At 36.4% G+C, this 21,120-nt stretch overlaps 6 protein-coding genes across 9 annotated transcripts; all 6 read left to right on the forward strand.

Moving 5' to 3' along the window:
* The first annotated feature begins 360 nt into the window (after window positions 1–360).
* Window positions 361–4,647, forward strand: LOC106454652 (jacalin-related lectin 22). Its single transcript, XM_013896761.3, has 5 exons — window positions 361–491; window positions 1,086–1,291; window positions 1,439–1,909; window positions 3,704–4,162; window positions 4,256–4,647. The coding sequence occupies exons 1-5, from the start codon at window positions 389–391 to the stop codon at window positions 4,505–4,507; spliced, it is 1,491 nt and encodes a 496-aa protein (XP_013752215.3). The 5' UTR covers window positions 361–388; the 3' UTR covers window positions 4,508–4,647.
* Window positions 4,648–7,586: 2,939 nt separating this feature from the next.
* Window positions 7,587–10,760, forward strand: LOC106351559. Of its 2 annotated transcripts, none has more exons than XM_048780497.1 (5): window positions 7,587–7,942; window positions 8,280–8,474; window positions 8,554–8,691; window positions 8,835–8,924; window positions 10,459–10,760. In XM_048780497.1, exons 2-4 carry the CDS (start codon window positions 8,280–8,282, stop codon window positions 8,913–8,915), a joined length of 414 nt encoding a protein of 137 aa, XP_048636454.1. In that variant the 5' UTR covers window positions 7,587–7,942; the 3' UTR covers window positions 8,916–8,924; window positions 10,459–10,760. The 2 variants fall into 2 exon arrangements, with proteins under 2 accessions (XP_048636454.1, XP_048636455.1); XM_048780498.1 differs by having other exon boundaries at window positions 8,841–8,924.
* On the forward strand, window positions 9,488–10,273 carry LOC125609589 (glutathione S-transferase T3-like). The gene has a single exon (XM_048781109.1). The coding sequence runs from the start codon at window positions 9,488–9,490 to the stop codon at window positions 10,271–10,273; it is 786 nt and encodes a 261-aa protein (XP_048637066.1).
* A 1,126-nt stretch (window positions 10,761–11,886) lies between the features above and the next one.
* Window positions 11,887–12,345, forward strand: LOC125609590. The gene has a single exon (XM_048781110.1). The coding sequence runs from the start codon at window positions 11,887–11,889 to the stop codon at window positions 12,343–12,345; it is 459 nt and encodes a 152-aa protein (XP_048637067.1).
* A 566-nt stretch (window positions 12,346–12,911) lies between these two features.
* On the forward strand, window positions 12,912–16,834 carry LOC125575012 (interaptin-like). Of its 3 annotated transcripts, none has more exons than XM_048780501.1 (5): window positions 12,912–13,265; window positions 13,465–13,711; window positions 13,955–15,608; window positions 16,014–16,220; window positions 16,295–16,834. In XM_048780501.1, the coding sequence occupies exons 2-5, from the start codon at window positions 13,488–13,490 to the stop codon at window positions 16,613–16,615; spliced, it is 2,406 nt and encodes an 801-aa protein (XP_048636458.1). In that variant the 5' UTR covers window positions 12,912–13,265; window positions 13,465–13,487; the 3' UTR covers window positions 16,616–16,834. The 3 variants fall into 3 exon arrangements, with proteins under 3 accessions (XP_048636458.1, XP_048636456.1, XP_048636457.1); XM_048780499.1 differs by having other exon boundaries at window positions 13,058–13,265; window positions 13,949–15,608; XM_048780500.1 differs by lacking the exon at window positions 12,912–13,265 and having other exon boundaries at window positions 13,361–13,711; window positions 13,949–15,608.
* Window positions 16,835–17,868: 1,034 nt separating this feature from the next.
* On the forward strand, window positions 17,869–21,118 carry LOC111215550 (myosin-13). The gene is made up of 3 exons (XM_022719167.2): window positions 17,869–18,816; window positions 19,252–19,938; window positions 20,283–21,118. The coding sequence occupies exons 1-3, from the start codon at window positions 17,944–17,946 to the stop codon at window positions 20,859–20,861; spliced, it is 2,139 nt and encodes a 712-aa protein (XP_022574888.2). The 5' UTR covers window positions 17,869–17,943; the 3' UTR covers window positions 20,862–21,118.
* The last annotated feature ends 2 nt before the right edge of the window (window positions 21,119–21,120 follow it).

A 21,120-nucleotide genomic window follows, 5' to 3' on the forward strand; every position in this document is an offset into this window, starting at 1 on the left:
GAAATATAAAATATAATAATCTGTTTTCATAACGACACAAGCAAAATAAATATTACGTTTTTCTGTTTTTTTCTTTTGAATAACAAAAGAAATATTATCTTTCTAAATTTGAACAGTAAATCGAAGATTGTAGTGGGAGTTGCATTATTGTTGTTGTTGTTACTATTTTGATGATTTTTTTAGCGTTTTTATTGTGCTAAAAGTCTAAGACCATTTATATCTGCATTTGAGAAGAAGCGATATGCTATTATATTTGGCTCGTTATGGACTTATCTAAATCAATTATTGAATTTTGTGGTAGACGTCTCTCGTGTTTCACGAGTTTAACAAATTATACTAATTAGAGATGATTGATGGAAACAAGACGACAAAATACAAAATAAATAAAATGGAACAATACTTGTCTGCCAATGTCAATAAATACACAAATTTTCATCACCTTCACTCAGATTCATCACTTTCATTCGCAATCAGAGCTCAAGAATTTACTGGTTATTATCTCTCTTCCCCTCTTTGGTTTTGAAGTAGATTATATAATATGTTTAACATTCTTTTGTAACTCAGACATATTTGATTATCCCTTTTACATTTTTTGTGAAGCCGGCAATTTTTTAGAAGTCATTCCAAAACAATTGTGAGAAGCTTTGTTTTGTTTCTGCAAATTAGAACTATACATACAATATTTTAGTTTTGTAAACTTATGATTTTAATCTCATTAGTTTTTGTATATAATAGTACTTTGTATTCATTTGCAAACATGAAACAAAGCCTCTCATTTTTATATGAAAGCTCTATTTCTGTTCTTGCTTGAGAGAGTGGGTATTTTAGTGTACGTGATGGGATATCCGATCCAAACAGTAAGAAAGTAATATGTTTTCAGGTCGCTGCGTGGAGCTCTTGTGTTTGCATGATATTATAAAATATACATATATCGCCACTGATTTTAATAAACCGATAATATATATATCAAAAAGCATTTGATGAGTACCAATATATAGTGACATACATACTATTTTAATATCATTAAGTGTAAATTAATATGATGGATACGTAAAAGGAAAAAAAAGTATTTTGTAATTTTATAGGATCTATGGCGTGGATGTACCGGAAGTTAGCAACATGCGGTGGTGAAGGAGGAAGTGAATGGGACGATGATGTATACGAAGGTGTACGAAAAGTATATGTTGGGCAAGATCTCTCACGTATTACTTACATCAAATTCGACTACGTGAAGGTCGACGGTGAAGTAGTAACACGTGAATATGGGACAGAAAGTCAACACCCTAAAGAGGTTCTCCATTGCCATTTAAAAAAAAAAGAATCACATTCTTAATTTTATGTCAATAGTTTCATTTAGAGGTCAACTATACATTTTATTTCGTGTCTTTTTATATGTTGATCATCGAATAATTAAGTGATATTGTTTTCACACATATAGTTTGAAGTTCAATATCCGGACGAACACATCATATCGGTGGAGGGAAGCTACAAGAAAGTGGGTCTATATGCCACGGACGTGATCACGTCTCTCGTCTTCAAGACCTCAAAGGGTAGAAAGTCTCCAATGTTTGGTCCAAACTTGCTCGAACTTGTGACCGGTACAAAGTTTGGTTTTGAGGATCAAGGAAAGAAGATCGTCGGGTTTCATGGACGGTCGGGTGATGCTCTCGACGCTCTTGGAGTTTACTTTGTGCATGACTCTCTCAGCACGTCGTTGTCTCCTCTTTATAAGCTGGATGCTCAAGGTGGTACAGAGGGACTTGTTTGGGATGATGGCTCTTATGATGCCGTTAAAACGCTGCGAATATGTCAAGATGATTGTCGTATTACTTATTTAGAGTTCGAGTACGAGAAAGCTGGGAAGTCGGAGATATTTCAACATGGGGTGAAAGGAGGAACACCATCCGAGGTAATCTATCTTATTAAAACTCAAGTACAAAATTGGAGTGTTTGGAGACTTGAATAGAATTATTAAAAAATTTAGACTGTTTGGAAATATGGATTGTAGTCTTTTAAAAAAAAAATATTTTTGTTTGAAAACAAGGATAGATTAAGAAAAAAAATAATGGGCTTATGTTTTTTTTTTAAAATTGAAAGTTATCTAGACCAGTATTAAAATATACCAAAATAGGTCAATCTAATTGCCTACATTTTTTTTTCTAAACTAACCATAAAACAAAATTTAAACTTTATATACATATTTCAAATCAAAATAATAATTCAAAGTTGATTTATATTAAAAATTGATTCAAAAATATACATATATTCAAAACTGGATTTTTACTAAACTATTTTTCAATAACCATTATAAAACAATATTATCAATATATATAAGAAAAATATAATACAAAGCCCAATTTGAAATATCAACTTAAATTATGGTTTTTATATTTCATATTAAGTTTTAAAAATATAATATATGTAATTATTTATATGATGGTATGTATAAAATACTATTAATTATATTATTACTTATATGATGGTACATATAAAATACGATTAATTATATGATGACAAAATACAATATATAATAATGACTAGAGATGGGCTTTTGGGTACCCATACGGGTTTAGTTCTGATCGGTTTGCATTTCGGGTTTTCGAGGTCAAAGATTTCAGCCTTATTAGAATGTTTCTAAATTTTGGTTTGAGTTCGATTCGGATCTTTGCGGGTTTGGTTCGGGTTTGGATAACTAATTTAAATTATTTTTAAATTCTTAAATCATTATATATTTTAAATTTCTCAAAATGTATAAATAAAATAAAATATTATGTATAAATTTGAATAACATATATCATAATACTTAAGCTTAACATATCAATTGACGTGATTTAAAATTTTGGATACGAAATCAATAATTATTTTAAGTATTTTTGGTGATTTGAGTATACTTTAACTATTTCAGATATTTACTTTAGACTATATATATATATATATATTTTCAAGTATTTAAACTAATTTAAAAGTATCATTCTTGATATTTTATATACGTTAAATCTAAAAATAACTAATATATATATAAGTATATAAATCTATTTTTAGATAAATTCGGATACCCAAATACTTCGGTTCGGATCAGATTCGGTTATCTAAATAACAAAATTTTGAATAATTAGAATATTTAATTAATTTATGTTCGGGATTGGTACTATATTTTTGGATCGATATTGGTTATGTTCCTCGGATTCATTTTTCATAATACTAATAATTACATGAAAAACAAATATCAACATATTTTTCAAAATATACACCCGCGCAGGCGCGCGGGTCAAAATCTAGTTTCTATTAGTTCTTATACACGATTGGTTTCATTTAAAACCAGAAAAATTTAAGTGACAAGCACTTGGTGATTTAGTGATTCTGAGAGATTCATAGTCGCTAGTTCAAACTTATGGGAGATAAAATGTATACATTTGATAAGTTTGAAGTAAACTTTATATTATAATAGTTTTTCTCAATTTTATTCATTACCCGTAAAATTTATTTATAAAAGAATAATTTGTCTAACAAAATACTTATATTTATAGAATAGTAAAAAATTATACATAAATACTAAAATAATAACTGCATGGAAATATATTCAAGACAATTTCATAATCTTAGAGATCTCCTAACATCCTTAAACATTTACTTTATTGAATTTTGATTCTAATTGCAGTTTATGCTTTGAATTTTTATTCTCCCAAACCCTTCTTGTTTGCAGTTTGTGCTTGATTACCCGGATGAATACATCAAAACGGTGGAAGCAACCTATGATAAGCCAAAACTTTTTCAAAATACCGTCATCACGTCACTTACCTTCCAAACATCAAAGGGTATAACATCATTCTTTGGGTATAAAGTAGGTAAGAAGTTTGTCCTTGAGCAAAAGGATCGTCGACTTGTTGGATTCCATGGGAAAGAAGGTGACGCTATTGATGCTCTAGGAGCATATTTTGCACCTATTCCTGCTCCAACACCTTTGATTCCAGCCAAGAAACTACCATCCGTAGGCGGCAACGGAGGAGTTACATGGGATGATGGTGTTTACGACGATGTAAAGAAAATATACGTAGGACAAGGTAACGATGGTGTATCCTTTGTCAAGTTTGAGTACATTAAAGGCACAAGCTTGGTTACTGGAGATGATCATGGGAAGATGACATTACTAGGAGCTGAAGAGGTCATTTTCATAGCCAAGCAAGATTTTTTTGTTTGGTTTCAGCTACTTCACTAGATTATTACACTTAAGTTTGTTGTTTTTGAGGATTTTCAGTTTGTTCTTGAGGATGGTGAATATCTCACGGCCTTGGTAGGCTACTACGATAAGATATTCGGAGTGGAGGAGCCAGTAATTATCTCACTTCAGTTCAAGACGAACAAAAGGGAGTCAAGTCAGTTTGGAATGGATTCCGGTGAGAAGTTCACTTTTGGGGAGAATGGCCACAAGATCGTCGGGTTCCATGGACAAGCTAGTGATGTTATCCACAGTGTTGGAGTCACTGTTGTACCCATCACTACCGAATGAAAAAAAAGCTGGATATTATTAATAATAAAACCAGCCAGTCATGTGGGTTGAATAAAACTTTTAATAAGCTACTGTGTGTTTTCTTTATTTTGCCACGGTCGAAGTTATGTATTATATTCAGAAAAAATTACAAGACGTTTTGTTTTGTTTCTTGAAACTAAATATATATATATAATTTTACTTTCTAACCAGTTACATCAAGTTTTTTTTAAAATTTAATCTTCTAGTAATTAATTACAAATCATCTTACTTATGTAAACATTTACAAGGCCTGAACATGAACATCACTGAATATGTCAAGAAGAGAAGAGAATAATGTTTTGGAGAGACTGAAACTCTGAGCAGTTAGTGCATGAAATCTATGTGACAAGTTTGTTAATGCATTTTTAGTTCGCTATTAAACTTTAGTTAGTTTCATCGTTACTAGACCTATAAAACACTATATAAATACTAACCATCAGTTGATTACTCAATCAATATATGATTCTTGGACCATGTTGATGTTCTTAATCAAGTATCTCCCGCAAACTCCAAAACTGGTTCTATTATTGTATATCTATGTATTTAGAGTTCCTGCGACATAATATTTTTTTGTTTATTGTTGCCGTTTTTGCTTGATTTCTCAGACGAATACAATCGGTGGACACAACCTATGATAAGTAAAGTTAAGTTTTTTCATAATAATGTCATTACCTCGCATAAGTTGGAAACATATAAAACATCAATATTTGGTTACGACGTGAGTAAAAAGTATATGTTAGATAAAATGGTTCTAAGCTTGTCATTTGTCTAAAGTACATTAAAGACATAAACTTGATATTTTGGACCATGGGAATATGATATTACTCGAGTTTGATGGACAAGCGAGTGATGTTGTTCATGTATGGAGATTTGGTGTCAATGTCGTGTGCATGATCACACCACAACCACTGAGTAAAAGACTTGTATCACATTAATAAAATCAATCAATCATGTGGACAAAATGAATCTTGGCCTTAATAATCTTGTTTACGGAGAAACTTTGAGCAACTAAGTTTTAGTGCTCAATTTACAGTTTGAAAAATGTATTCATAACTAATGATAAACTCATTAGTAATATCATATTTTACACTAGAATGAAGTGTAAAATAGAGTAGAGTTTGACCCTTTTTTAATTTCAAATTGCATTTTGAAAAAATAAAATAGAAATGGAAATGCTCTAATAGCGAACAATAAATGTTCAAATTCCCCAAAACGTTATTCTCTTCTTTAAATATTGCATGATGTTCATGTCTTGTAAATGTTTAGACAAGTAAGGTTATATATAATTAATTATTAGATGATAAGATTAATGGAACTTGATGTAATAGTTTGAAAAGTAAAATTATATATATATATATATAGATATAGTTTCAAGAAACACAACAAGACATCTTATAATTCTGTTCGGAATATAATAAATTACAACCGGTTTACAGAAGGAAATAACAAAGCTAATAAAACTGATCTTTATTAGGTGCACCTCATAAATAATCTACGAGTCTACCATTGAAATAATTGAAGAGATAATCCAGCTTATTTCCAATAATAGTTTGACATATCAAAATCTAACAATTGAAAAAGTGTTAGTGCTCAAATTTTTTTACATGACATATCATGTAATACATCACTTTTATATGTTATTCAAAATAAAAAAGTAGAGATGAGATTCAGTTTGAAGAAAAATAAACAACAAATTTTTTTGTGTATGCTTATAAGAACTTATATATAGTAATTGTTAATTTATAATTTTAGTGGGATCATATATTTACCTAAATTTTAAAAATATTATTACCTTAGCAAATTCAGTCATATTTTATATCAGCTCATCTTGGAACATGAAAAATTTATTAATTTATCGTATTTATTCGTGCATCGAATATTAATTTATAGAGTCTTTATTTATCTTCCGCAAACCTCCACAACCGGTTCTATTCTTGTATCTAGATCCATGTATTTAGATTTCTTGCATCATAATATTCTTGCTTCTTATTACCGTTTGTGCTTGATTTCTCGGATGCATACACATCCACTAGTGGACAAAACCTATGATAATCGAAACTTTTTCATAGTATGTCATTACCTCGCATAACTTGGAAACATCTAGAATATCAATCTTTGGTTATGACGTGGATAAGATGTTTGTGCTAGAGTAAAATGGTTGTGGGCTTGTCGTTTGTCAAGTTTAAGTACATTAAAGACACAAAGTTGATATCATGGACCATGGGAAGAAGACATTACTCGAGTTCCATGGACAAGCTAGTGATGTTGTTCACATATGGAGATTTGGGGTCAATGTCGTGTGCATGATTATCACCACAATCATCGAATGAAAGCATTCTATCACATTAATAAAACCAACCAATCATGTGGACAGAATGAAACTTTCATTAAGATTGGTGTACTCTTCTATTTTCAACGAGTTTCTTTGGAATAGTTAATGCTTTGGTGGTCCATTTATTCTACACTAATTATTCCCTCTTATTTTGCAGCCATACATTTCTTATTTCTCCTATCAATTTTAAATTAATATGATTCTATGAAAAGTAAAATCCACGTGCCTATTAATTTCATTTAATTCTATGATCAGTTTTAGTTGTTTGGTTAGTTGAATAAGAAAGAAATACTACCATTTATCAACAAAATCCACCAAGGTTTATTACCACTTTTGCTACATTTTTACTATAGCATTTTTCATTATATTTTATTCGTTATCTTTAGAAAAACATTGTACTATTGAAAAACTAAAAGACCAAAACAGCTGTGTAAGCCCACAGAATAATTTTATATATTTTCATGTTATAATTTCACTTTTTCTCTATTTAATTATCAATTTTAATCTAGAGAAAAGGCAGAAACCCAAAATAATATTGAGTGCTTGATAACCAAACAACTAACACCATTGGGCCCACGATGAGAAAAGCTAAGCGGGCCGCTCCTCTGGAAAGGCTTTATCACTAGAAATTCCACAAGTACCCTTTAAGGATAACCCTAACTCCGGAGAAAACCATTTGTTTTGTCGTCACCCTGTCTTAATCGAATCTCTGTTACAAGAGTGTGTTAGAGCAAGTCCATTGAAGGTTCAAAGGGGGGTCATGGGCTGAGTTTCATAGCATTTTTAATCCAAAAGAAAATGAAAAATGGGTCTTTATCTCTGAACCGGGCCGTTGGAGAGAGCCCGCATGAAACGAGTTCAAGCCACGTGGAGAAGAGTTATTGGCTGTTGAGACGCGCGTTGTCGACGGGGAAAGGAGAAGAAACGCGTGAATCTCCTCATTTCCTCCTCTCTCCAAAAAAGCTAGGGTTTGCGACTCGAGAGGCGATTGTTGTAGCGACGCCGACGATTCTTGTAGCGACGCCGATCCAGAGCAAAATTGTCCATCAAATCGACGCGTAGTGAGATCTCATCGACCTGAGGTAGGTTTTCGAGTTTGTGGCTTCGTCTGATTGTATCGATTTAGGGTTTTCTTTGTTAGGGTTGAATAGAGTCTGCGATCTTAAATCGATTAGGGGTTTTTTTTGTTAGGGTTTTCTTTCATAGGGTTCGATCCAATGTGCGATCTTAAATCGATTTGGGGGTTTCTTTGTTAGGGTTTTCTTTCTTACGGTTCAATAGAGTGCGATATGAAATCGTTTTGGGGGTTTCTTTGATAGGGTAGTAAAGCGTGTTTCTGGTGTGATATAGGGGTCGTTTGTATCATTCTGGTTTGATATAGGGGTCGTCTTACTTAATTGTTTTATCTTCCTCTTGCAGATGGATCCCGCAGAAGAAAGACGAAATTCAAAGAAGCAAAAGGATCACTGCGACATGTTAGGGTTTGTCGCGGATTCACAGTACGGGGTTCCAAGAAAGTGTGCTTGCGGCGGGAGAATCATTGACGAGGTTCGGGGGAAGGAAGACTACGACAGTCTTCCTGGAAAGCGTTTCTTCACATGCGTAAACTATGAGGTTAGTGTCTCTGCAATCATGTTCTTATAATATATGTAACTTGAAGTCTGTCTAATATTTCTTTTCTGTTGTGAACAAGGATGATGGGTTGCATTACCGTCATCCTTGGGTGGTTGCTGTCCAGGAAGAGATCAAAACGCTGAGCACGCGTCTGGATGAGGCAGAGGAGGTTGTGAAGGGGGTGTGGAAACTCAATAAACGGATTAAGGACCTAGAGGTAAGTGTACTTGTTACATTGTTTGTATCTCCTTGCTGTAGTTATCAACCTGCTCAAATATCTCCTTGCTGTAGTTATTTGTTACATTGTACTTGATGAGTCAGTAAGTTAAAACAAATCATCATTGTTGTTTCCATGTCCAGGAACAGGTTTCAACCCTCTCCGAGCAGGTTGATGATCTCACTGTCGAGGTGGGTACCCTTGAGAAGGTGTGTTTCGACTGATAATCAGAGGTACATATAAATATTTGCGTGAATTAATAAGTATAAGTAGTTAAAAGTTTGCGTGAATTAATATGTAGAACTTGCTAAATGTTTGCGTGAATTACTAAGTATAACTAGTTAGATGTTTGCGTGAAATATATAGTAGAACTACCTAGATGTTTGCCTGAAATATAAAGTAGAACTAGGTAAATGTTTGCGTGAATTAACTAGTAGTCTGGGTTGGTTGGTTCATCTGAATGTATGAATTTATTGTTCAACTAAACTGAACTGAACTAGTAGTCTGAGTTGGTTGGTTACTGTGATTGTATTAATAAGTTAGAACGAAAAGTACAGCGTAATTTACTCTGTGTTGGTTGGTTGGTTGCTCTAATTGTGATGAGTAGTTGATTGTATTAAGTGGTTGATTTGATGTGTAATGACTGCTCTCTGTGAAGTAGTTGTTCTATACTCGCTTTTATATTGAATGTTTTGCAGTTAGAGTTTAAATTTTCTCTCTTGTGGTAGCTTAAACTAGTTTAAATAGAGTACCCAAACCCCATTAACCTAAACCATCAACCTAAACCATAAGAAAAATGGATCCCTTTACCATAAACTCTCCCGGGTTTACTTCGCTCCTAGCTTCGCAGAGCAGTCCAGCAATGGACTGCGAGTTTGCTGAGGCAGTAGCCAACTCTCCCGGGATAGTGAAACCGGTCCTAAAGAGAAAGTGGACAACAAAAGAAGACCTAGTGCTCATCAGTGGGTGGCTGAACACGAGCAAGGATGCTATTGTCGGTAACGAGCAGAAGGGAGGATCCTTTTGGAAGAGAATTGAGCTCTACTTCAATTCAAGCCCTCAGCTCACTGGCTCAGTTCCTAGAGAGTGGAGTCAGTGTAAGCAGAGGTGGGGAAGGGTGAACGAGCAGGTGTGCAAGTTTGTGGGGAGTTATGAGGCGGCTTTGAAGGAGCAATCTAGTGGTCAAAATGAGAATGATGTCATGAAGGCTGCCCATGACATCTTCTTTAATGATTACCATGCGAAGTTCGCCATGGAACACTGTTGGAGGGAACTGAGATATGATCAGAAATGGAAGTCATACTCCAAGTCCAGAGATGCCGGGAAGGAGAAAAGGAAGGAGAACGAAGAGGTGATGCCTGAGGAGGAGGTTAGACCGGCGGGTGTAAAGGCTGCGAAAGCAAGCAAGCGCAAGCGGCACGGGAATGAGGCTGCTTTCGATCAAATAGAGAGCATCCTGGCTGCGAGAAAGAAAATATCCCAGCAGAAACTCCTAGATCGTCTCCTAGCCAAAAATGAGACTGATCTATCTCCAAATGAAATCAGTCTCAAAAACAAACTCGTTTCTGAACTGCTAGATTGAATTGGTTAACTACTTTTTTTTTTAAACTTTGTTGGTTAGTAGATTCTCTGTTTTACATTATTTAGTTGCATCAATATGATTGAATTGGTTAACTTTGTTGCTTAGTAGAATCTCTGTTTTACATTATTTACTTGGTAGAATCTCCAAGAGTTTTAAACTTTGTAGTTTGTTTTTTTTTTTTGCAGGTCACGGGATCATCATGTCTGGATCACGGGTTGCTTTGTCTGATGTTGCTTGGCTGTTGTTTCTTTTTCTCTACGGATGCAGTGTACTATTTTGTTAGTTTGTACACTGCTACTATGTTATGAATTCACGGGTTGTACTTTGTTTCTACACTACTCTCATGTCACGGGTTTTATGTAACAAACAAGCATATATTAATATGCTCTCTTCACGTATGTTTCTATATGAGAACTCAACTTCTTCTCATTGTTTCTCTGTCTGAAAAGAAAAATTTCATTGCTAAACTTAAACAGTTCCTATAGTATTTGAATCGCACTTGATCTACTACCAACGAAGAACACAAGAGCACTTGAACATTTCCTCTTCTATCTCATTTCGAAAGAGTAATCGGGTATATTTCACTACTTGTACATTACTTATTCACTAGAGTAATCGGGTATATTTATCTTTTTGTAGTTAAACATTGGCAATAAGTTACTAAAAACTGACATTTTAAAAATTGTAAAAATTTCATGAGTTTAAAATTTCACTAATCTATAGTTTAAAAATTAAAATTTCTTGAGTTTAAAACTGATATGAATTTAAAATTGTAAAAGTTTCATGAATTTAAAATTGTAAAAGTTTCATGAGTTTAAAATTGAAAAAATTTCATGAGTTTAAAATTGTAAAAAATTCATGAGTTTAAAATTGTAAAAATTTAACCCATAGTTTACTTTAAAAATTGTCAAATTTAACCTATAGTTTATTTTAAAAATCCATAAGTTTTTGGATTTTGTAAGTAGAGTATGGTATTGTTTAAAACTCTATATAGTTTTTCGATTTTGTAAGTAGAGTATGGTATTGTTTAAAACTCTTAACATTTTAAAAATTAGGGAAAAATGTCAAGCTCCTCAAATGATGAAGTATATGAGGTATTTGAAGAAATGGTCGACGAACAAATTGATGATTTCATGGACTCCGTTATTGCCAACAACCCGAAGAGACGAGGGTATATCGAAAGAGATCGGGAACAAGGACACAATCAACTATGGCACGACTATTTTAGCGAAAATCCAACATACCCACCGGAAATGTTTAGGCGGCGTTTTCGAATGAACAAACCTTTGTTCCTTCGCATTGTCGAACGCCTAAATAATGAAGTTCCATACTTTCAGCAACGAAGAAATGGTCACGGAAGGTGCGGCCTATCTGCACTTCAAAAATGCACTTCAGCGATACGAATGTTGGCATATGGTAAAGCCGGAGATGCGAATGACGAATATCTCCGACTTGCGGCAAGTACTGCACTTTTATGTTTGGAAAATTTCACGGATGCGATAATACTATTGTTTGGAGGTGAGTATCTAAGAAGCCCTACACCAGTTTTTGATGACATTTTACAAGGTCGAGCCCCTAAAGTTAAGTTCAAGGTCAACAACCACACTTATCGTATGGCCTACTATCTTACCGACGGAATTTATCCTAATTGGGCAACATTTATCCAATCCATCAAACTCCCTCAAGGTCCAAAAGCAGAGTTATTTGCTGAACGTCAAGAATCCACCAGAAAAGATGTCGAACGGGCTTTTGGAGTATTGCAATCGAGGTTTGCAATTGTTAAGAACCCAGCTCTACTATGGGACAAGGAGAAGATAGGAAAGATAATGAGAACTTGTGTCATATTGCACAATATGATAGTGGAGGACGAGCGACACGGATACATTCAAATTGATACATCTGAGTTCGAGTCTGGAGAGTCTAGTCGAAGTTCGAAGGTGAAAAGTAGAGAAAGTGTCAATGTCCCTATGCTTACCATTCGCAATCAAATTCGAGATCCACATTTACATGAGCGTTTGAAAGCTGATTTAGTTGAAAATGTTTGGGAAAAATTTGGTAATCATGATGAATAATCTTTGTATGTTCATGAATTCTCAATGTATTGAATAAAAACTTTTAAGAAATATTATAAAAAATTTATGAATTGAATAAAACCAAACTTTATTCCATTATATTGAATATTCACTTTTCAAAATTTAAAAACCAAATTTATTTCCATTTGATTGAATACAATTCTCATTATATTAAATATTCACTTTTCAAACAACAAAAAAATTAACGTTTTTCTCAAATAAATAATATTATTTTATTCTTATAAACTCACTTTCAGGTTCATTGATGGAGAAGCAGTATTGATCCGGGTTCATCACTATTCAGACCCCACCATTAAATTAATAAACAATACTTATGAACCCCAAGAGGGGGTTCATTGATGGACTTGCTCTTATACGTACTAGTTAACGATACGTAAACTAACGCCGTCAGGAAAAAACCTCGATTACCCTTTCGGAATTTTCATCGTTTCTTTTATTCAGTTTCCCTCCATCTTCTGAGAAGATTCTTCTCGATACTCGTTCCGGAAGGATAACTCTGCTTATGGTATAACTTCATAATTTCATGGATTGTCTCCTTTCGATAGTTTTTTGTTTATTTTTCTTTTCAATCTTCTTCAGTTTCTCCGCCGTTTGGTCTCTCAAGTTCGATATATTCTTGAAAAGATGTTCGGTTTTGGTACGTCTCTCTAGGGTTTTATTTTAGTAGGTGAATTGTTGTAAGGGCGTTTTGGTCTTTTTAGCTTTGAGTTGTAACAGCAACTCGATGTTTACGGATCTGTCAGAAACTCTCTGACAATTTCGTTATTTAAAAAAGTCTGTGTTCGATCTTGATCTTGATCCTGGTTCTATTTTTAACCTATTATCTCATCAGTCAAAAGCTAAAAATGATGGTTGAATCATTCTCATCGAGAAGCAAGCAAAGCAAGCAAGTAGTTTAAGTAGGTTTCACTTTGCAACACTCTTCTCTGCTCTGTTCTGTTTCATGATTACTATCTCTTTACTCCTTTCCATGTAGCAATCAAATCAGTATCACTTTCAATGACCTGTTTGTGCCATTTGCCTTTTAATTTTTTTTCTTACTCTTTTGTTAGTGATCAATCCTCTTCTTTTTTATTAACATATAGTTTTTGATTCCAGCTTGCCTTGTTTAATACTGGGAGATGAAGAAGCTTTTCTTTTTCAAATCGTCATCAGGTAATGGCAATGATAAACAAACCCGCCGGGGAAAAGAATCAGACCCTACTCCAAAGGGTGGTGCCTTGAAGTCTCAGAGTGGTCAGCCTCTTAGAAGAAGTCATTCTTTCTCTTCCGCAGCTTTTCTCCTTGATGGAACTTCCTCAAATGATCCAACCGCTACAAGACAAAGAAACCACCAATCATCTCGGTATGTTTTGTTTTTTTTTGCTTCTTGTCTTACTCTTCTTTTGTGAAATTATTTGTCAAGTCCGATATTCAAGAAATCGATAGGCGGTAATTAGGCCCTTTATATGAGATTATTGATTAGGCAGGAGTCTAGACCGATTTTTTTTCAGTACCTAATCTGATTAGGCGCACCTAAACTGATTTTTAGAACACTAATTAAATGTATTGGTGACTTTTTTATTTATTAACTTGATTCTAGTTTCAGATGTTTTACACCAGAGAGCCAATGCAAAAAACCAGACCAAACTCACAAGTACAAAGTACATGACTCATCTGGAACTTTATCAACATGTTCTAGTAACGTCTCAAGCCAAGTCTTGGACCGTTTCATAGATGGAGAAGAGCATCATCACATTAAGCAAAAGAGCGGTTCTTCACTAAGCAACCACTCATGTAGCACCATCAGAGCAAAGAAGCATCCTCCTCGAGCTCAAATCCATTCACCAACAATATCAGACATTGTCAAAGAGAGACGACACTCTGATAACAACCGTATAAACGACGCGTCAGCACGGTCCCTTGCAAGAAGCGTCATGGAAAGACTCTCCCACACTCACGGCAAGTCAAAGGCCCTGAGCTACGGGTCACAAGACTTGGACGTTTTCGCCAATCTCCTCCCACTTGCTGAACACATAAAGAACGGTTATTACAAGGATGACCACGTGGAGGAGGAGGAGGTGTTCTCGCACGGTAAGAACTCCGAGCTAGAGAAGAAGTACAAAGAAGCTGAGAAGAGAGTGAAGATGCTTTCTCAAGAACTAAACGAGGAGAAGTGTGACTTTGAGGAGAGAGTAGGCTTAGCGTTCGAAGTCTTGAGTCTCTTGAGATCACAGATAGATGAGAGAGCTTTAGCTAAAGAAGAGATCAAACGAGTAAAGACTGATGCAGAGTTGCATATAAAGAGACTAGAGAAGGAGAAGAGCGAGTTAGAGTTCGGACTAGAGAAAGAGATTGATAGAAGATCAATAGAGTGGAGTTCAAAGCTAGAGAGCTTTCAGATAGAGGAGAAGAGGCTGAGAGAGCGCGTGAGAGAGCTCGCCGAGCATAACGTCTCCCTCCAGAGAGAAGTATCGACGTTTCACGAGAAGGAAACCGAGCGGATGGATATGATTAGAGAGATGGACGAGAAGGTTAACGAGCTGAGTGAAAGAGAAGAGGAGACGAGACAAGAGAATGTGTTTCTTGTCCAAAACCTCTCCAAGTTGCAAGAGAGTTACGGTGAAGCGAGAGAGGATCTTGATTGTGTGAGAAGATTGTTTGAAGAGAAAGACAAGGAGTGCAAAGAGTTGAACAAGTCTATAACGAGGCTTGTGAGAACGTGCAGAGAACAGGAGAAGACTATTCAAGGACTTAGAGATGGTTTCTCCGAGAAGCAACCGTTGGAGAAGTTTCAGACAGAACAGATAAGATTGTCAGGGGTTGAGTTCTCGCTTAGAAAGGAGTTGGAGTCGATGAAGCTTGAAGCTGAGACTCTTCGTATAGAGAATACTTGTTTGCGGAGTCGAGTAAAAGGCCAAGAAGGTGACGCTATGGCGACCTTGAAGCTGGATAACGAGATGAAGATGCGTGTGTGTCTCTTGCAAGACCAAGGAGTCTCGATGTTGAGTGAGAGCATGCAGGTGTGTTACAAGCTATTGAAGTTCATCAAAGAGAAGGTATCTCAGGATATGCGTGATGGAATGAGTGAGCAGTTTTTGATTGAATCTGAGATGAATGTTCATGGAATAAGGCGTGGGACTGAAGATTTGAAGAGAAGTTTGCAGACAGTCACCAGCTTACTGCTTGAGAAAGGCAATGAGAATGCATCAAACTCAGAATCACCTGATAGGCCTAGTGAGCCAAACAACCAATCTGTGGAGGTGAGTTTGTCCAAAATCTCTTTTTAATATTCATTTTAATTAAAAAAAAAAAAGGGTCTGGCCCCGAAACAATTTTCTTAAAATCATATTTATACGATTCAAATCGGTTTAAATTATTCTAAATCGGTTTAAATATATTAAATTTAGTAATAATTTTAGTATAAATCCACAAATTTGTCTAATTTTTTTTTGTTTTGTATATCTAATATAACTAAATCCAAAACTAAAATATCTTATACAAATGTAAAATATATATAATATAAATTAATATTTCGTTACAGATAATCCGCCTACTCGTTAGTGTTCTACAAATTGCTTAGTTACCGCTTACTTGAACATTGATTTTAACACAAGTTTATTACATGTTTTATATGTGCTAAGTGTTTCACCTTTGTCTGGTTGTAGAAACTCCTGAGAGCTGAACTCAAAGCAGAGAGTTTAATCACGTGTTTGTTAAGAGAGAAACTGTACTCCAAGGAACAAGAGATCGAGCAGCTTCATGCAGAAGTCGCCGTAGGAGTAAGGGGTAACGAAATTCTAAGAGGTGAAATCCAAAAAGTCTTAGATAACCTTTCAGTAAACACCCACCAACTAAAAGACCTCAAGCTTCAGGTATGTCAGATTTTTACTTTATTTTGTTGCTCATGAGGGATCACATGACTCATGTATGATGATTTTGACATTAGATTGTGAAGAAGGATGAGACCGTGAACCGGCTTGAAACCAATCTACAAGAAGCTGCAAAACAGTTTGCTAGTATGAAAGTTAACTTACCGAGAGTGATGGAGGAAAGAGAGCAGATGTGTAAGGAAGTGAACGAGTGCAGAAAGAGAAACATGGAGTTGGAGTCAGAGAAGGATGTGTTGAAAAAGGAGGTGGAGAGATTGGAAGAGGAGACACTTTACAAGGAAGGTCAGATCACAATACTAAAAGACACTCTTGGAAGCAAGCATTTTGATCTTCTGTCTGGTACTGACTTCTCATATAACGATTTCTTAGTCCAATAAGACTATAATAAATGTACAGGCGTATGCTTTTCATGCTCTTGTTTCTGTCTTTAGTGGTTGTAGGTTTGATAGATGTTGTTCTGTCTTTTAGTCTCTTTTAGATTTGTTTTTTTTCACAAAGTTTATGGTTTGTACTTGGATGGATTAATAAAATTCACCATTCGTGAACTAACAACATAAGGGGTTTACTAAGGTTTTTAAAGAAAGACTATTGCACCATGACTAAGTTTTTGAACTGTACTTGGATGGTAAGATTCACCAAAAAGCCATCTACATATTCTGAAAAAAACAGCACTTCTTTCTACCTGCTGATCAAGCATTCCCTCTAGACTTCCATATCTTCCTTATATAAACGATTAGAGACCAAATCGATAGTCATCCTACTGATACATAAACGAATCCAACACTGGAAGCTACGAGCCATCCAGCATTGCTTTGCTTACGTCAACAGAGCTTATCCATCAAAAGAAGAACAGCGTTTTTTTTTTAAAAAAGTACATGGCCGAATAACCGAGATATGAAAAGTGCATAAGTGGGCTGCCCACTATAGCAAGGGTGCTCGGATCACCAACCTAGAGAACAAAACGGAACTCTGAAAACATCCGACTGAAAACTAAGTTTGCTGAGAATAAAACAAATAACTGAAACAACATAGAACTTAAGGAAAAGAGAGGCTGGTTGTTCAGTCTTCATCAGCTCGGCTGAACTGAGTCAAGTAATCCATTGTCTGGAAGAAAGCTCGCTGTCCTACCTGACCATTATGAATATTGACCCATTCCTCCAGCTTTCCTGAATAATCCACATGCCTAGCATTAGTCTCAGCATAGCCTTTGAGCTTGGTAGCAATGGCAGCCAACTTTGGAAAATTTGCTCTCATCACCACCTGGGTCTCATGAGGTGGGTGCAGAATCGTGAAAAACTGTGGCATATTGCTATTCAGGACTGCTCTCACAGCTTTCTCAACGTTGAGAATCTCCGCTCCCAGTTCTGGTACAATAAGAAGAGGTGACCTTGTGACCAGCAGTGTTTCGATGACGATGTAGAGAGTGGTCATCTCATGCCAGCTTAGGATGCCGCACACATGTGAGCAAACACCACCCAAAGTTGAGGTCAGGAACCTCTTCTCCTCGATGACGCATTCGGTTATGCGCTTCCTCAGCCCAAAATCCTTACGTATAGTCGAAGCCCATTAAAAGTCGGCCCATTTAGAAGTCGGCCCATTTGTTCATTACTATTGAATTAGTTAATAGTAAAGTGAAATACAACTGAGCAACAAAAGACAGATCCACTCACCTCTCTGAGTTTACCGGTGGTGATCGGATCTAGCGATGGATGGTGGCGACGACATGGATTCCCTTTTCGAGGGGATGGAGCTATTCACGCCCTCTTCGTCTCTTCTCAGCGACAGCTCACCCGCAATTTTGCCGCCTTCGAAGGAGGCGGAGACGACAGTGATCACGGCTCCGGCGGCAGAGTCGACGGAGACGATGTCTGAGCCTCTGGACGAAGATATGTTCTCCGACTTAACGATAGTGACTCCGGTCCAACACGTACCTGAGGCAGTTACTCATCAATCTCCCTTACCGTCTTCTTCTTCCTCCTCCTCCTCCATGAGGCGGCAGGTGTCGCGGAGGAAGAAGAGATCCGGCGGGTTAAGAATCGGATACGGTAGGCACGAAACTAACGACGACGAAGACGACGATTCCGTCAGCCAGTTATCAGATTCCGTCAATCAAGTAACGGATTCCGTCAGTCAGTTATCAGATTCCGTTAATCAAGTAACGGATTCCGTTAATCAAGAACCGGCTGATTCCGTGGTTGATCAGCCTTTGGACTCAGTCAAGGCTCAGATCGAAGGGAAGCTAAAACTTGCACGTGCCTTAGCAGCTTCTGTTACTTCTTCTCGCAAGAATGCTATCAGGAAGAGAAGGCAAGCATCTGAGAATCTCAGATTAGCTTCCAAAGCCCACGACGAGCTCGAGAAGCAGCTTGAGGAAGCTATCGAGGCTGAGGATTTCGATGCGGCTGAAAAGATCAGCGAAAGCCTAGCTGATGCTGAAAGAGATAAGCTTTCTCTCATGGCATTGCACCGTCAAGCCGAGTCTGATTGTGACGCTATTGAGTCCAAGATGGAGGAAGTCCTCCTCTCTCAGATTGCAGCTGAAGAAGAATCTGCCTCTCTGCTTCGTGGATTTTGCACGGTATGTTCATTGTCATTGTTGTTGCATCTGCTTCTTCGGTTCTAGAGGTTTAGTATAGGTTTGGATATTTAGAAAATTCGAATTGGCTATTTTGGTTTTCGGTTCGGTTTGGTTAACAAAGTTGGAAACTGCTAATATCCGAAGTAATTTCCGATCCCATTTGGTTCGGTTCTGATTCGGGTAAAAAGTCCAAAAATTCAGGTTTTTCGGATTAAATATCAGATTTTTAAGGTTTTCAGATAAAAATTTGGATAATTTTAAATATTTCGGATAAAAAAAGAATTCTGGTAATTCAGTTTTTTTAGGTATTTTGATCCAAACCGGAACCTTCGGTTCTTTGGTTCCGGATAAATGTGTACATGTCTAGTTGCATCTATGTACTTCTGCTAGTAGTAGAGATTCATAAGGTTTTTACTGTGACTGTTATCTCTATAGGATGCAGAGAATGAAGCTGAGTCGATTCTGGAAAAGGCAGATGCTTTTTGTGTAGAGGAAACGGGGAAATGGAATTCATGTTGTGAAGATGTAGAGTTCAGAAAAGTCGAACTGGATATAGAGTTTGTCATAGTTGATAACGTTCGATTGTCATTAAATGATACTCTTGAGGGGTCTGTTGAGCAAGAGATGAAAGAAAAGGAGATGCTGCGTAAGAAGAAAGAACATTTGTCTGAAGAACTTGAGGAGCTACTTGCTCTGGTGAAGGCAAAGGAGAAGGAGATTGACGAGAACGATTCCCAGATAAAGGCAGTTGAGGAGAGAATTAATAGTGTGGTCTCTGGCTACAAGGAGTTGCAAGCAAGCATGGATAAAATGTTCAGCGACTTGCAAGCGGGTCTCTCCCAGGTTGATACGGAGACTGAAGCTTTGTCAAGGAAAAAGAAAGACGTGGACGAGTTCGTGGCATCTGAGAAGGAGAGAGGGGCTAAACTCCGTGAACTTGTCAGTGTTTCGGCAGATGAAGCAAATGAATATGAGGAAGTTATTAAACTGAGAAAAACTCTGATGTCATATGTGTCAAAGACTAGAGAAGAGAGAGCCAAGCTTGTTAGTATCGAAGAGAAGCTCTCTGAGGAAGTCCAGAGGCTACAGGAGGAAGTTTCCAGTACCCGAGAGTCCCTAAAGGTACTTATCTACTTTCTATTCTTCGTCCTCCTTTTCTGCAACATGATATATTATGAATCTTGTTCCACCTCTGTTCATGTTTGAAACAAGACTGTGCACAAGGTTATAGATCTATAGTTACTTATCCAGAAAGTGCATATTATTGAAAAGAGTCTCTCTTTAGTCTGGTGGTACATGCCATTTCCTCACATATGATCTGAGAAGAAGTTTTAATGACTGTAAGACAAATATGGTATTGATTCATGTAAATGTCATCTTGTAATTTCAGTGTCCAGTTTTAATATTAAGTACATGCAGCCAGTAGTTTGTATAAGTCTTTATCGATCTTGCCTCTTTGTTTACAGGAGCAATCTTCTAGAAAGTCGATCATCCAACAGAACATTACATCATTCATGGATAAAATTATGTTCATAGAGAAAAGGATGCCGGAGCTTGAAGCAGAGAAGAAAGTGGCTGCGTCAACGAGAAACTTCAAAGAAGCGGGAAGAATAGCAGCAGAATTAAAGTCTTTAAATCTGGAGAAGGATAAAATACAGACCGAAACAGGACAAGCCAACGCTGAGCTCGAGAGAGCAGAGCAGGAGATTGAAGAAACAATCAAGAGGTTACAAGAGTTAGAGAGGTTGATTTTGTCGAAAGAAAAGGAATTGTCTGTGAGTAGATTCCAGAGGTTGCGGATTGACAGTGGCACTGCGAAAGCTGAGAGATCAGCTGCTCTAGAGCTTAGTGATCTCGAGGAAGCTAATCTTCTACTTGAGGAAGCACAGGAAGCTGAGTCTGAAGCAGAAAAGCTTAAACTCACATGCGGTATCAAAGAAGAAGAAGAAGAGGCTAAACCTTGTGAATGTTTTGTCTCGATGGAACTTATAGCCACCTTCGGTCTGAAGAAATTACAAGAACTGGCAGAATCTGTTCCGTCGTAACTCCCAAGCTGCTTCAGGTTCAACCCTTGGGACTAAAGGCGCTCAGAGATGATCAAGCAAAATATTTAAAAGGCGTTGTTGATGAATCCACAACGTTTGATCTCATGTACGTTAGTCCACATCAACATGTATGGTTTTGTTTTTCGGATCCGTGTTTGATTGATTTCTTGATGAAAGAAGAGAGTGCAAGCTTGTTCAAGCAAAATACACTTGTAAGTTTCATCCAAACACTTTTGAATACCTTTTTTGTACAAGAACC

The sequence above is a fragment of the Brassica napus genome, chromosome A5 (assembly GCF_020379485.1).
Source record: "Brassica napus cultivar Da-Ae chromosome A5, Da-Ae, whole genome shotgun sequence".
Taxonomy (NCBI): domain Eukaryota; kingdom Viridiplantae; phylum Streptophyta; class Magnoliopsida; order Brassicales; family Brassicaceae; genus Brassica; species Brassica napus.